The 16,537-nt window shown below is 45.6% G+C and overlaps 1 protein-coding gene across 2 annotated transcripts in view; it reads right to left on the reverse strand.

Annotated features, from left to right (window-relative positions):
• Window positions 1-2,965: 2,965 nt before the first annotated feature.
• LOC147462528 (Cytochrome c oxidase biogenesis protein Cmc1-like protein) overlaps window positions 2,966-16,537 on the reverse strand; it is a 51,847-nt gene continuing 38,275 nt past the window's right edge. For both annotated transcript variants that reach the window (XM_086526482.1, XM_086526491.1), the window contains exon 3: window positions 2,966-3,344. In XM_086526482.1, the coding sequence (XP_086382608.1) occupies window positions 3,272-3,344 (73 nt within the window). In that variant the 3' untranslated portion in view covers window positions 2,966-3,271. The remainder of the gene's footprint in view (window positions 3,345-16,537) is intronic.

Below are 16,537 nucleotides of genomic sequence, written 5' to 3' on the forward strand. Positions count from 1 at the left end.
CAACCCTAGCTTGCCTAAGGTCAAAGGACTTTTAACACTAACCTTTGGAGGTCTTTAATGAAGCTAACCCTAAGGTCTTTAATCTCCATTAAGTAGTACTGCTCTTTGACATACCATCTCTTATTTGGATCCCTTTAACCTTGGCCCCGTGTTGAGACAGATGCATAAGCACATGTCTATATTCTAACCCTTGTTTTCATTTATTCTCCCACATTAAATCATCAGTTTAATATGAGAAAATCATTTGGGTTGGTTAGATATTAGATTTTATGACAAAAATTTATGTGATTTGTCTCCTGGCAAAAAGGCCATTGGTACAAAGAGGATTGCAAACATATTTCCACTCCCAGGAAATAGGTTTAAAATTGATTCTTCATGATGTCGGTGATCCTACTGATGTCACTCTTAACCGAACTGTTGTTGGCTACCTTGTTTATGTATGCAACACGAAACCGGATAATTAGTTTGTAGTCTCACAGGTCAGCATATTGATGCATAGCCCAAGGTCTAAGCATTGACAAGCTATCGGAAGGGTTTTTTACTACTTAAGTTGCACTTTACATCTTGGCTTGTTTTATCCCAAAGGGAGATCATTGCCGCCAAATTTACATACTTTTATGCATATCATGGTTGAGCAAGAAGCAACCTACTGTGGCCACTTCCAGTTGTGCGGCCAAGTACATAGCAGTCTTCACAGCTACGATTAAGTGTGTATGGCTCAGATGTCTTATGGCTGATTTGGTGTTGGAAAAGACACTACCAACACTATCTACACTGATAGTTAGAGCGCATTTGGCAGTTGCGAGGAACCCAATTTTTCATGCTCGCACAAAGCACATTGAGGTGCATTACCACTATGTCAGGGAGAGGCTCTCAGTAGAGATCAACTTGGCTTATGTGCCAACACAAAACAACCTTACAGATCTTTTCACAAAGACATTGTCTCGTGAGAAGTGAGAAGCTTTTCGCAAAGCTTTGGGTTTACTCCCCTCTGTGGATTGATCATGTCCTCGGGGCATGGCACTTCCCTATACTTTATGTGCCAGCTCTCGTTCACCGCATCACTCCCAGGGAGGATTTGTTACCATATACATGTGGTAGCGATGTGTGTGGACACACTTAGGACTGACGGGGTATTTTTTTCCTCACTAGGAGGTTTTTTCCTTCCGTGCATTGTATATATTCTATCACTTTAGAGCTATCCATCTTTCCATTGCACACCAAGTAATACACTCTCTGTTGTGTGCCTTGAGCTTCTTGCGTCTTCTCCAAGTTGTGTTTTCCTGCAACACTAATTCCAACCACCTACGTAGGTTTTAATTACACAATTACTTGTAGTTAGTCATAAGAAGGATCTACAATGTCACAACCTTGATTTGTCACATGTTTCGAAGATGAGTAACAATCTACTAGCCTTACATTAGAAAACAATATTTTTTTCGAGATGAAGCAATATTTGGGACATGCCGCACGGGGAGGGGGACTTGTTTTTTACATACCATGGTCTAAGAATTGTTACTTCTCATCAAGCACAATCATTGTGGTCATTTTGAAAGTGATGACATTTATTTGCTTTTTAGGAGATTGGAACATGTTGAGTGTGAGTGCTATGATGGGTGAACCAATGTAACATTCATGGTTGTGGTTGCACCATAGAAATAGATAATTAGGTCGATTAGAGAGAGAGCTTAATACACCATCTAGGAATGAAACTTGTTTGATTGATTGTAGAAATTGAGCGTGCGCGCGCACGCGCACGAGAGAGAGAGAGAGAGAGAGAGAGAGAGAGAGAGAGAGAGAGAGAGAGCTTTCGATAAATGGTCTTATATAAGCTCAAGGTGGATTTCCTCCTTTCCGAGGTACCAAATGAGGTGTGTGGAGTTAAACCTGATGTGAATTATGCAAACTTCAAATGAGGAGTTTGAAGGTAATGCTATGCCATATAGTTGCCCACTTAAACTCAGCCCCAAGGACCAAAAGACAGTTTTGTAAACTACCCACAAGATGGAAAACGCCACTCACATACTGTCATAATTATGACCATGTGGATTACTACATGCCTGTTCGACCTGATAACAAACCATGGAAAAACCACCTCATCTGCAAATTTACCCAAAAGAACTTACTTGCTTGAGACTATACTTATAAAAAATGTAACCTAGGCAGAGGACAATACGCCGTATTGAGATACGCATTCATTCCGAGTATTGCTGAAAAGGATCCAGCACTCCGACCCCCAAACTTGAAGGATGGGAATGTCCCTCAGTGACCCTCCCCTGGAATCAGGCTCCCAAGGTTAGCTCCCAGCCTCCGCTAGTCGTCAACTTGATCACCTGCATTCCAGGGAATGGTCCCTGAGAACTCCATGCAATGATATCACCTGCTTGGAATAGCAAAACTGGCATGCTATGCCTAGCCTCTTTGTACATGGATCTCGATTGCCTCTTACAAAAGTTCCATACACTATCCTTGGATGAAGGAACGAATCTACCACTTCTCATATGAGCAATTATCTTATGTAACAATCATCATTCAGCTCCATGCTTGCAATTGCAAGCAATCATATTTAAGAAGCACATCATTGGGCATCATCTGCTTGGGATACCAGCGCCTTCTTGTTCATAGATCTCGGTTGTTACATGTCATTCATCATTAACAGCCGAATCAACCGCTCCTAGTAATGTCAATTATATTATGCACATGCACCGAAAGTAAATGGGACGGAGAAACTTCTTTCACAGGGCACAATTTTTCATGCCTCTGTAAAAACGCTATTTGCATATCAGAAAGACTAGCAAGTTTTCAAAGCTCTCTGCATGTGAAAGTTTCACAAGAAACGTGACATTACAAGCTAATCAAACAGCAGCTGAAAAGCAATCAAAACATTGAACAGATCAAAAGAAGATACTGGTACACATACGAACGAGTAGAGCTTACATACCAGCCACCTATTAACAAACAAAGCTGTTCAAAGCCATTTTGAATTGGGAAACCATTTACCAGCATTAGTCTTGAATGTGTACGCCATAAGAATAGATACAATCATCTCTTGCATTAGGACCTTCATAACCATGGATATTCTTAAGGGAAGGCATCATTAATAAAGATGCAGATTTTTCTTCTGCTGAAGTTTGAATTTTTTATCCTTCAAAATTCTTCGACTAAAGGCAATTTGAACCTTCGTGACACATCAATGCCGTTTCTGATTGCACTAGGCACAATGTTTGTACAAAGAGTTGACTGAGATTACCACAGAAAGAAGAGACTGCCCTCAAATCTTCGGTTGAGTTTCTTGCTCCAAAGCATATTTTCTCTTGTATTCCTCTAAAACCTCATCACTTGTACTGCAAAAAGTGCAACAAGAGCCCCGTTTAGAGTGCTACAGTTCATAGAAGCGACCATAAAACGGAAGTGCTAAGAAAGAAGTTAACGGTATTAGAACATTTGAGACATCCAGATTTGAGCATTTATTTTCCACTAGAAAAAAAGAAACCAAGCCATCCGATGCATCAACCACAGTGAAATTTGTTTTGAAAATACTTGGATAGAGTTTGTATTTTGTTCATGTATATACATCATGATATCCCAAAATACACTGCGGCCCCTAGTTCCAACTTTTCCTAAGGAATACTTCCAAAGAGGTGGCATAACCATGACCACATACTTATTTCAAAGATGTACATCGCTCAATAATTCTCACGGGCGATGATCGCATAGGCACCCCGCAGCTGCCTATAGGATGGCGAGTGACTATAAGACGGAGAGCCATTCTGGAAGGTTGGGAGCAGCACCACGTCTGGGTACCCAAAGGGACAGGAATCAGCCCACAAATGTGCTCAAATATGGGTTCCATAGACTCTCTACAGTTGTTAAGCTCCAGACCCTGTACCAACAAGTGGTCAGTGATCTCTCTCCTTCATCCAGCCTACAGAGGTGCATGGCCAAGACTCTGCCCATTCGGTCTTATCTTTCTGCATTAAGCTATTCACCCTAGCCAATTAAAACTTTCTTCCAAGCCACCGGGGTTCTCTCCAAGGCTCTGCCTAAAGAGGTAATAACGTGTGTCCTCATACTTCCCCTTCGTATAAGAATCCAGGGAGATACATTGGTGTGAGTTCTCCCAGAGCTTCCAACTCTCCTCCCTTGAGGTCTCAGCAGGAGCACTGTTGATGGACCTCTCCCCAAAGAGGTAATAACGCATGTCCCCTCCATATAAGAATCCATTGGTGTCAGTTCTCCCAGAGCTTCCAACTCTCCTCCCTTGCGGTCTCAGCGAGAGCACTGTTGATGGACCTCTGCCTAAAGAGGTAATACCACGTGTCCTCTCCATATAAGAATCCAGGGAGATACATTGGTGTGAGTTCTCCCAGAGCTTCCAACTCTCCTCCCTTGCGGTCTCAGCAGGAGCACTGTCGATGGACCTCTCTCCCCCAATCAAAATCTGTTTACACCAAGTCTACTTGAATTGAATTCGATTGTTATTGACCAGGTCGGATACTCGGGTCTTTAGCCGCTATATTTTGTAAATGCTCGTATCCTCTGCCCTGTGTAATAATTTGGTACGGGGGTGGAGCCCAACTCCCTGCACAGAATAGCTGGTGCTGCCACAGCACTTGACTTTGTGGCCTTACCAGCTCAGTCCAATTACATGTCATGTGATCCCATAATCTGCTCCATATGTCACCACCGGGAAGATGCACTCCTTGAGGAAGGCCAACTGACACCACGTTGGGATTTCCTTGGCACAGAGTAGGTGTTTATGGAATTATAGTGCCTTAGAAGCGTGATTCTATCCTTAAGGATAGTATCAATGGACAATTCATTGTCCACTAAAATACCGAAGTATCTGTTCTCGAAGGTCACCTAAACATCATCAAGCCTGATGTATAAACTCCTGCGGTCGCCTAGCATTTCTTTCTGCCGAACTTCATCCCCCAATGCACCGACCAACTACGCAATCTATCTAAGCTAGCCTGGGGCTCTTTCTTTGACTCGGAGAGTAAAACTAAATCATCTGCAAAAAGCTCGGCCTGAATCGTACGGAGGATGCTTGGAATAGCCACCCCAAGGTCATTCGGACTCTTATCCACGAGGTCACTAATGCATATGCTGAAAAGAATTGGTGAGGTGGGACACACCCTTGACGCACACCTAGGGCAGTTCGAACTTCCTCATTTCGCACCGACCTGCAATTTGACATTGGAGGATTGGTACAGTGCCTGAAAAAAAGGCACGGCCTCCAATCCATCATCCCTACGACTCCCACCTTGAGAAAGAGCGCCTTGTGTGGGGTTGTGTCATTGTGCAACACATTTCTCCTAATTCAGGAATTCAGCTTGAAAACATAATAAGAAACTCCTTTCCTCCAGTTCATTGAGATCCTCTTGATAACCGATGAGATTGAGAGCTTTAAAGTTCAGAGAGATCGGAATAAGGGATATCCCAGTTATCCCAATTCGAAAGACCACCCTTCTTCGGGATGTATACCACTACCGAGGTAGGTGATGCCTCATGCAACTTCCCTGAGTCAATCCACGTTCGCAGCAGCCTACAGACTGCTCTTCCCATTTCCAATCCTACTTCATTACGATCCATCCTCGTTCCCTTGTTCTTCATCGGGATCTTAAAGAGCTCAGAGGGAATGCTGTCTATCCCAGCTGCTTTGTGTAGCTTAATCTTGCTGCACAGCTCCCTAACTTTGGCCGAAGAAACTGGATCGTTAATGTTCTCTAGTCTTGACCAAGTCGCACAGCATGATTGATCCAATACTATGGGTCCTTGTGCTTGGAGCCAGGTGTCAAAGACACAAAAAGCATGATGCTTCCATAGATCATAAATCTTTCTTCATGCGCTTGCAGCTCACTGTTCTAGTCTCATAGGGGCTGAGCAGTCCCTCCTCTTCTGCTCCTCCTTAGATTGGCTTTCATATGCCTACTCTTTGCGTTTTTCCAGCTGGACACTCTTAAGCATGAAACATTTGAAAGCCTTCCTCTTGCTCCTCTTTGTTTCCACTTGTGCCCTCTTGCCGCACTCTACAAACTCCCTCCATGCCCTATCTTCTGAAGAGGAATCACTCTGCTTGCTGCTTCTCTTGATCACACTCTGGTCTCTTGAGCCTAGCTTAAAGCCACTTAGTCCTCTTGGGGGGCTTATGAAAAGAGTGCCAACAACTCGCAAGACTCTCTTAGTTAACATCTCAAACAGCTCGGCCTGGTGGCTCAACGCCGATTGTGTTAACTTCCCCAACTTGGGTCGCCTCCAGCAAGTAATCTTAGAAGTTATGAAGCAAGCACAGGCTTGCCACATAAAACCAGGTAGTCAAAAAAGCACGCTTGCTGCTGCTGCTTGCCATCACCCACCTCACACTGCTCCTCCCCCTAGCCCCCCTGCCAGCTACCAGCCGAAAACACACCCTCCCCCCCCCCCCCAAAAAAAAAAAAAAAAACCCACAGTTTGCTGCTCTCTCTTCCCTTCCGACCCACCTCCTTCACACTCATTCCGTCCTCTTACGCCGTCACAACAGCAAACACAGATCAAAGATCCTGCTCCGGTCCCCAGAGGGACTCGACTGAAGCCCCCACGCCCGATAGAGCAAGCGAGCTTAGAAGCAGAGGTGAAGCACCTTCAGGCCACCTCTGTTATCTGCAAGGTAATCTGCACCTGACCTAGCAGAGGAGAGGTGCGCGACCCCCTCCAAGCCAGCCTTTTAGCAGAGGTGGGAAAGATCATCAATGTTCAGCTTCTTGGGCGTTGCTACTACCACATCCGAGATGGCGTCTAGGGTCATAGCGATGAGCCCCCTGGCCATCCGAACAATCAGAGCTCATTTACGACAATGGCGCCTTGACTTCGATCGGGCTACCGATGTTCTTGTCGAGGAGGCAGACCTACCTATTTTGGTCTGCTTCCCTGGACTGCAGAGAGTACCTCCCACGAGGATAGGTTCCGAAATTGGGATCGTGTTGTAGAGACCTCTTGAAGGTCGTTCTACTACCTCTGGTGAGTGGTGGTTGGCTCCATCAGAGCGTGGAATATTCAGGGCTCTCGAATCAATGCTACATTTACAGATAGATGGGCCATCTTGCGAAGGCCAGTCCCAGAGGAGGCTCTGATCCGCGACACAGACCCAGCCTACTAAGGTCCTCCGCCTCTCTCATCCCTCCCCGCCATTGGCCTAGGAGGTAGGTCACTCTTTGGCAGCTCGGAGGTCTCTTGGCAATGCATTTGCCACGAGCAGCTCGGCCCGAGAGAAGCAGCCCTACTTGTGGACGCCCCTGTTGATGCAAGCATCACCTATTGCACCAGCCCGTTGTGGGCTGACCACTTTTGACATCCGTCGTTGTTGAGACTTCTTCGACTATGACTTTACACGTTATCTCGGCGATTCTTCTCTCGACCTTGAGGCGGCTTGCTTTAGACTCCAGAGTCCATGTACTGTTTCTAGCAGCCAGAGAGGCGGAGGCCCTGGACACAGTGGTTGGTTTCTCCTCCCCATTGTGTGGCAGGGATCACATTGAGTGGACTATGCATACAAAGAAGGACTAGCTCCATGTTCAGGTTCTCGAGTTCTCTCACCACAAGGGGTTGCAGACTTGATACAAACTCGATGGCCGTTGGCTAAGTTCTCTATGACACCACCAGATACAACAAGATGTAGACACATTGGGGTACACTTTTTTGCAAACACTCAGAGTGTACCCTGCTATGTATATGTTCATGAGGACTCTTCGATAGAGGATGTAGCTCTACGGATTGCACGTCCTGCTTGGGTATTGGTCCGACAGATACTCCAGACAGCTTTTTCAAGGTTGCTCGGATGCAGATAACTCCCCATCCAAGCTTGTCTTGAAGATTGCAAGATTGGTTGTGATGGCAGCATCGGCTTTCTCTCACTGACCCTATGAGGATAGTCTCATGGAATATGCAGGGGCTAGGTGAACCCCAATTTCTACGTCAGAGAGGTCGACTCAAACAAGAGCTCTAGAGATGCCTTATCGGTGGAGCGATTGATATGCTTATGCTCCAGAAGCATCACTTCTGTGAGAGCCTTATCAAGCGCTGTGGACAGATCTTGTGCAGTCGCTATGAGACCTTTTGGTCAGCTGCTTTTGGGTCTAGTGGCATTCAAGGAGATGTATGTATGACTATTGCAAATTCATGGCAGCAGGCCATTGTGGGCAGAGGCATTAGTGTGTCAAGCAGGGCCCAGTGGGTCACTATGCAGAGACATGGCTTCCTTGTGGGTTTTCTGAACATAGCATCCCACCATGCGATTGCATGGGTCAAGTTTTGGTCATATTTGGTGGAGTCCCTACCTCATCCAGGGACAGTGGTACATTTAAGGGGATTTCAACATGCTTGAGAACCCATTGGATAGGATTGGGAGTAGTCATGCTACTGTACATGGGTCTGAGTTACCTGCTTCGAAATCGCTATGCATGACTTTGAGGATCTTGGATGTATGGTTGCATGTTGACTTTGGACGGCCCTCATACAGCCTCTCTTTTCCCAATCTGACCGTAGAGTAGGCAGAGTGAATCTATCTAGGATAGATCGATTCTATGTTAGTGATTACTTATGTGACTTGGGTGGTTCAGTATGCATTTTGGCAGGGACTACTTTCTCTGATCACGCCCTAGTGATCCTTACTATGGCCGACACGCAGAGGAGTGGTAGTGTTAAGTTACACATCCCTGAGAGGATTTTGCTAGATACATCAGGGAGCTTAGTCGCTTCTTCTCCAAGAGTCAACAACATGACTGGCTACGGCCCGAGAGGAGGAGAAGCGGCTACGTCGGGGCATTGCCTCTTTACAAAGGATGCAGGAGCGGCACCCAGGTAGTCCTTGGATGGAGGAACAGATGCAACAGGCTCGACAGGAGCTGATCACCATTAAGGAGTGACGTCATGAGTTTGCCTACCACTGACAGGCATCTCACTAGACCCAAGTGGGCGACAGAGTTACTGGGGAGTTTTTTGAGATGGTGGGTGACGGGTCCCCACCATGCACATTCCAGTGTTCGCCAATTGAGAAGATAGGAGCGACCGCAACAAGCAAAAAAAAAATTGATGTGGTTCTTTCCTTGAGTGATACAGAACACTGTCAAAGCTCTAATACCAATGTAAGGTGCAGCGGAAGTGAATGTTGAGCTTTGCTCAAGATGAGTGCTCGGAACTGTGCTCAAGGTTCCTTGTTCTTAGGGAAGGGAGAGCCTTTTGTGCTTTAATGAGAGAGTGCAAATGATCACAAACAAAGTGAATAGACACTGTGCGTGAAGGTGCTAAGATTGAGAGATAGAGAGAGAAGAGAATACGACACCGGAAAGTTGTCAAACCCTCCTTTGAAGGCCCCACTCTCTATGGCGAGAGCGGTCTACTTATGATTGCACAAATCTCTATAATGTTTCGACTTGCTGACGATGAGGGCGACGACGAGACGGGCTGAAATCTGAAAATGCTAAGGGCTGAAATCTGCAAATCTTTATCTGTTGAGTTTTGACTCTCTGTCGCTGACGATGTCGATGAGGACGATGCGACGACGACGCGCTGAAAACGCAGATGCTGAAATCTGCGTTATCCAGGCTGAAATTGCAAACTTCCAAGGATCTGACCGTGCCGCGAGGTTCGGGGACTCTACTGCGTTATCTGACTGCTGAAAACTGAAAACTCTGGTGTTTCTTGATGTTCCGTTGCGGTGAATCTGCAAAATGCTGAAGTGTGATGTTGATGCAAAAACGCTAGGACTGAAAATGGTCTTGCTGTGGAGAATCTGCTAACGCTGGGGCTTCTGCTTGGTCTACTGTCGCCAGGGATCTGCAAGAGCAAAAACGTTGGCTGATCTGGTCCAAAAACACTAGCTTCCTGCTGTGAAGCAAAAACGCTAGGGCATCTGGGGGTTCTGCTGAGAAGTTGCCTGTTGAGCGAGTCCTCCTGCTGCCTCTTCTGCCAGAAAGTGCTAGCGCTAGGTTTGCTTATATACAAACTTAGCAAAATTGCCCTACCTATTCTCCAACAAAAGTCACTTAAAAATAATAAGTGAAAAATGTCAAAAATAGGGAAAATAGGTCTATGCACTGTAAAAATGCTATTGATGGTTTCTGACTGGAATCTAATGGTTATGTTGTGTGCAACCAGAGGATATGCATCTAATCTAAGTGTCTAGACATACACGGTCTGCGAACAGACTCACAAAAGTGCTCGATCACCTCCTATTCTGGACTGACTTGACTGACTGAACCCTCGTCATGCTGTAGCTTGTCCACGGACACATAGGGTTGGATGTGTCACGTGACAATCAAGTATGATGTCGAGGTACTCGATCCAATAGATCTCAACAAAGCGGTAGCGGTAGCGATTGCTGTTGCACAGGAGATAAAGCACAATAAGGGAAAGCCTAAGGAGAACAAATCTTCTCAAAGTACCTCTCAGACTCCTTAGAACGGTAAGAACAGTAAGAATGGTAAGAACGGTAACTCTTCTAGCCAATCTTCCTCTAATCCTTCGGAAAAGAACTCACAAAATGAATCTAAGGGTAAGGCTAAAACACCTGCTAAACCTAAGCTAACCTCGGATGAAAAAGCCGCAAAAGGAATTATAAAAGGATACATAACGGCAGAAGAACAAGTCATTTATGCTAAGGAAGGTCGTTGTTATCAATGTCACGTCAAGGGTCACATTAAAGCGGCTTGTCCTAAGACAACCCTACCTAAAGAACCCAGAGCACCAACAGCTACCACAAGCACTTTAATGAACCAATCTGAATCTGCGCACGTTTCTGACACACACATTGATGAGTCTCTCTTTAAGTGTTATAGTCATGTGAAGGTATCGTGCAACTCCGCTCCCATGCTAAGAAATATTGTAAGGTGCAGCGGAAGTGATGTTGAACTTTGCTCAAGATGAGTGCTCCAAACTGTGCTTAAGGGTTCCTTTTACTTACGGAAGAGAGAGCCTTCCGTGCCTTTAGTGAGAGAGTGCAAATGATCACAAACAAAGTGGTAAACACTATGAATGAAGGTACTCAGACTGAGAGATAGAGAGAGAAGAATACGACACCAGAAAAGTTGTCAAACCCTCCTCCAAGGGCCCCACCCTCTATGGCGAGAGAGGTCTATGCTATTGATTGCACAATCCTCGTACAATGGTCTAAATGCAATGGTAGCGAGTTCACAGTTCGCACAAGATCACCAGGCCCTCAAGTAGCTCCAATCTATGTCTAGTGTACATTGGAGTGATCGCCAAGCACGGTGGTCACAATTTCTTGAGCAATTTGGAGGTTTGATTGAGTATGTGCGTGGAAAAGCTAACCCTATTGTAGATGCGCTAAGTCGCAAAGGACAGATTTTGGTCTTGAGTCAAGATCCACAGTTTCTCTTCAGGGTGTGTCTTTTGACGGCATGAAGAACCAGTACGCAGATTCCGAGTTTGGTAAGCAATGGTTGCAAGCTCTTGCTTCCCAAGGACCCAAGGACCTAGCAACTATCTCATTCGTGATGGTTTGTTGTATTTTCGTCACCGTCTATGTGTGTTGCCCTCTCTCAGGACAACCATATTGCACGATGCACATGACTCTCTCACGATTCTCGAAAAAATAGAAGGATTCTTTTATTGGCTTAAAATGTGAAAGGATGTGTTTCGTTATGTCACACAGTGCACTATTTGTCAAAAGGTAAGAAATCCTCGAGGTAAGCAGCAAAGTCTCTTGCTTCTGCTGCCTATTCCCAATGGACCTTTTCAAAATATTTCCATGGATTTTGTGACTAACCTTCCACCTGTTTGCATTCAAGGAACACTCAATGTTTGACAATTGTTGATCGTTTCAGTAAGTTTTGCATATTAATTCCTTGCAAGGCCATAGTCACCGCAGAAGGTGTAGCGCGGTTGTTCATAAAGCATTGGTACCTCCTCTGTGGTTTGCCAAAATCGATTGTTTCAGATAGGGATGTTAAGTTCACGTTCAATTTTTGGCGCGCACTCTTTGAAAATTTTGGCACTAAGTTTAATTTTTCATCGGCTTTTCATCCACAGTCAGATGGTCAGACAGAGATTTACAATCAGTTTGCTTTTGATGTTTTGAAGTCTTATTTGCATGATCAGCAGTCTCATTAAAAGCTCTATCTCCCATTAGTTCATGCTATTTTGAATGACTCTTTTTCCTCTGCCATTGGTCGAACTCCGTATGAGGCAGCTTTTGGCCATCTATCCAAGTCACTCTTGACTCGCTCGGTCAGTCAAATGCCTGATGCCAATGCTGAAAGTCAATCGTTGGATGAGATTTCTGAGAGAGTGAAGCTTCGGCCAAGCAAGGCTCAAAAGTCTTACTCACGACAAGCTAACAAGCATTGTTGGGATGTTTCGATCAAGGAAGGGGATTGGGTTTATTTAAGAATCATGAAGCAACGTCTTAAGCAAGTTGGAAAGAAATGTCCTAAGTTGTCTTTCAAAATGTATGGTCCATTTCCTGTCATTAAAAAGATAAATGAGGTTTCAATGAAATTGCAATTACCTAACTCATGGTCAATGCACAACGTTTTCCATGTTTCTTGGTTGAAAGTGTTTCAGGGAACACCTCCGAGGGACATTTCCGAAGGAGAGCCGAGATCATCGATGAAGCAGAAGTCATGGAGCCGGAGTAAGTGTTGTTGCATCGGTTTCGCCATGGTTCAGAGAAGCAAGTCAAACAGTACTTTTTGAAGTTCAAGGATGGAGGAACCCACGAGGCAGTGTGGGTCGATGAAGAGTTTTTCAAAGATTATCCCGAATTGTTGACAACCTACAAGGAAGCCATGCAGATCGGTACCGATACCTCACTTTAAAAAGGAGGGGATGTCACATGCACATCTAACCCTATGTGCATGTGGACAAGCTACTTCAGGTCCAGGGTTCAGATCAGCTTAGGAAGTGTTCTTGCGCAGGCCGTGCATGTCCAGGCACTTACAGTAGTTGCATATCCTCTGGTTGCACACAGCATGATCACAGTCAGTACCATCATGAGCGTTTAACAGTGCACAGAACCCATTTTCCCTATTTTATCCATTTTTCACTTATTATTAGTAAGTGACTTTGTTGGGAGACTGGGTAGGGCAAATTTGCTCATCTCTGTAAAAAAAACCTAGCGCTAGCACTTTCTGGCAAAAGAGGCAGAAGAAGTACCTACACGTGCAGTGCACCTTCTCAACAAGACGGACAGGATTACCTAGTGTTTTTGAGCCATCAAGACATCAGGATTACCTAGTGTTTTTGAGCCATCAAGACATCTGGCGTTTGCGGAGTTCCCAGATCAGCCAGCCTTTTCAGACTACAGCAGCTAGCGTTTGCAGATTGCAGATCAGCATAGAGTTTTTGCTACATACCAACTAGCGTTTCTAGTTTGCAGCATTACCTAGAGTTTGCAGTTCCTGGCGACAAGTCAGCCCAAGCACTTCAGCGTTTTCAGTTTTCATCACTCAGACTCCGCAAGTACAGCCCCAAACCTCGCAAATCTCACCTTCCCACAGCAGATCTTCGCCGCACAGTAAGATCAGCCAGCGTTTTCAGTTTCAGCCTGCTGGTCGCAGATTTCAGCATCTACGTTTTCAGCGCATCGTCGTCGCGTCGTCATCATCGCCATCCTCGCCGACATAGAGTCAGAATTCAGCAGTTAGCAGATTTTCAGAATTCAACCCCTAGCGTTTTCAATTTTCAGCCCGTCTCGTCGCCGTCATCATTGTCGTCGACATCATCAGCAAGTCCATTGCATCTAGACCATTGTACCAGATTTGTGCAATCAATAGGATAGACCTCTCTCGCCATAGAGAGTGGGGCCCTTGGAGGAGGGTTTGATAACATTCTGGTGTCGTATTCTTCTCTCTCTCTCCCTCTCCAGTAGCACTAGGCATCTATCTTGCCAAAGTGCTAGAACATCACACCACACTCACAAACAAAATTACCACAGAATCATGACACGTCCCCTCCTTCACATGGGAAGGGGGGAGTCTCATATATGAGATTTTGGGTCCCATGGGTCATTTTGGCCCCCCGAGGACGTAAATACATCATCATCATCATCATCATCTCTCTCTCTCTCTCTCTCTCTCTCTCTCTCTCTCTCTCTCTCTCTCTCTCTCTCTCTCTCTCAGCACCTTCATTCACAATGTCATTCACTTAGTTTGTGATCATTTGCACTCTCTCATTCAAAGAACGAAAGGCTCTCCCTTCCGTTAGTAAAAGGAAACCATGAGCACAGTTCGGAGCACTCATCTTGAGCAAAGTTCAACATTCACTTCCGCTGCACCTTACATAATGAATTGTGGAACACAACATGTCCATGATCCGACCAACAACAATGGATTGGTGCACTCATCCATAGTGTTTTAGATACGTCTGATTGTTTCCATGCCAGATGCATGTGCATTGAACTCTGCGCTACGGGTCCAAACACCGATAACTTGAACTCCAACACAAGGGTCTTAATTAATTATACGGAGCACTATTTGCCCCTCTCTTGCCACTCACAAGCCTCTCTCTAGCTGAAGCTAGTGGTGACACTGATATCCATGTGACTAGAAGACGGGAGTCCGTGCTAGTGTAGTCACCACCACACCGGCGGCCTCTTTGTTGTCCTTCCTTGACTCACTATCACTGCTTTCCTCCTGTTGCTTGCTTTTACCTTTGTTCTTTGTAGATCTTTGTCTTTGCATTTGGATCTGCAATCCTTGGCCAAATGACCACGCTTTCCACATTTGTAACAACAATTCTTCGTCCTCTTTCTGGAATCCGAAGCAGCAAGGGCCTCCCCACGTGCTTCCACATCCATCTCAGAAATCTGAATTTTGACTTGAGTTATCAACACGGCTTCCTCCTCAATGCGAAAAGTGTTGAGATCATCAAATTCCAGCTTTTCCTTCGTGACTTGTAGGCGAAGTGTCCTAGACAACATTTCATACTCTTTGGGCAACTTCGTGAGAATCAAAGCAACTAGTTGAGTACTCGTCGGTGCACTTTTCATAGCCGATAGTTGATCATGAATAACTTTAGCCTTCATAAGAAATGATTGCATGGAACTTCTTGTGGAAACTCAATAGCAAATAACTATCCAAGAAGGGTGACTGCTCGCATCGTAGAATCACGATCAAACATTCCAACGAGCTTGAACCACATATCTTTGGCAGTCGTTAAGGTCTCAATAGCTGGAGAAAGGTCCTTTGTAAGAGATTCAGCAATGGCCGACATTGCCTTCGCATAGCCCCATCCCAATCGACACATGATTTGAGATATTCGTCATCTTGAAGGCGGGTGTATCTGTTGTGGGGATCCCTCGTGGGATGGGGCTTCGAGCCGTCGACAACATCCCATAAGCCTTTCCGTGAGAACCAGAGTCGCATGATCAGATTCAAGTGAGCGTAGTTATTGCCGTTCAATTTGTCGCTTACGTTGAGCAAGTGGGGGCCATGATGAAGTTGCAAGATCTGGAATTCTGGGAAACGTTCTCGCACTCCAAGGGTGGCCACACGAACCAAGCCGCAAAATCTACACGCAGTTCCACTCCTCTGTTGTTCCCAAACCGCTCCGCAATATCCGCTATCCCTCTCTGGAGTCCGAAACTCCAAATTGGTCGTCTCTCCCAAGCTGCAAGATTGGCATAAAGCCGCTCCAGCATACAATGCTCGCCGCACAATTCCGCTCCAAAAATCCGCCTTTTCGTCTCCCAAGCCAAACCAAGGAGCTTCGCTCAAAAGCTTGAGCTTTGAACTCCTCCCAAGCTGCTCCGCAAGAGACTTTTCCTTCCCCTTGAATCCAATCAACCTCGCTCCAAACTTCCAGAAAAACTCGTCCTTAACCCCTCTGTGGCTCCAAGTCACCAAGGCAAGCTTGCCACAACGTTTCAAAACGCTGGTAGTGGCCAAGGTGGAGTGGGGAGAAAAAGGAAGAGGGGAAGATCTATGCCATCGCCAAGGGTTCTGTTGAAAACAACGTTTTAAAACGCTATCTCAATGAGGTCTTTGAGGTCGTTGCCTTGCAACGTTTCAATACGCTGAAGATAGAGGGGATGTGGCACCGGTGCCGGCGTTTCAGAACGCGCGCAGGTTGGGGAAGGGACAGTGTCGTCGCAGCAAGCGTTTCAAAACGCCGTCGGCTGCCTGACAGGCAAAGGGATAGGTGTTGGGTTAAAGGCCCAAATGACCCCTTTTTATGTACATTTTTAAAGGTTACTAACCTTTGGCCAAGTTCACACTGAACTTAGCCACTAACTTTAAATTGGTCCTATACTTTATAATAAAGGGAAGAGATGAGAAAAATAACTCACTCTAATATTCCCCTCATCTATCGTGTAGCGCTCTCTCTCTCTTCTTCTTCAATCTGTAGCGCCCCCACTCTGTTGCACTCGCCCCTCTCCAAGGTACACGCCCTACACATTCCCTCGTGCTCTATCACTTGCACACACCGCTTCGCACTCATCAATTGGTATCAGAGCCAAATTAGGGTTTGCTCCCAAACCTGCAAACGCTGATTTTCAGCCAAGGAGGTCAACTTTCACACGAGATTTTGCAATTTCATC

This window comes from Adiantum capillus-veneris, chromosome 2, assembly GCF_014529385.1.
Source record: "Adiantum capillus-veneris isolate H3 chromosome 2, ASM1452938v2, whole genome shotgun sequence".
NCBI lineage: Eukaryota > Viridiplantae > Streptophyta > Polypodiopsida > Polypodiales > Pteridaceae > Adiantum > Adiantum capillus-veneris.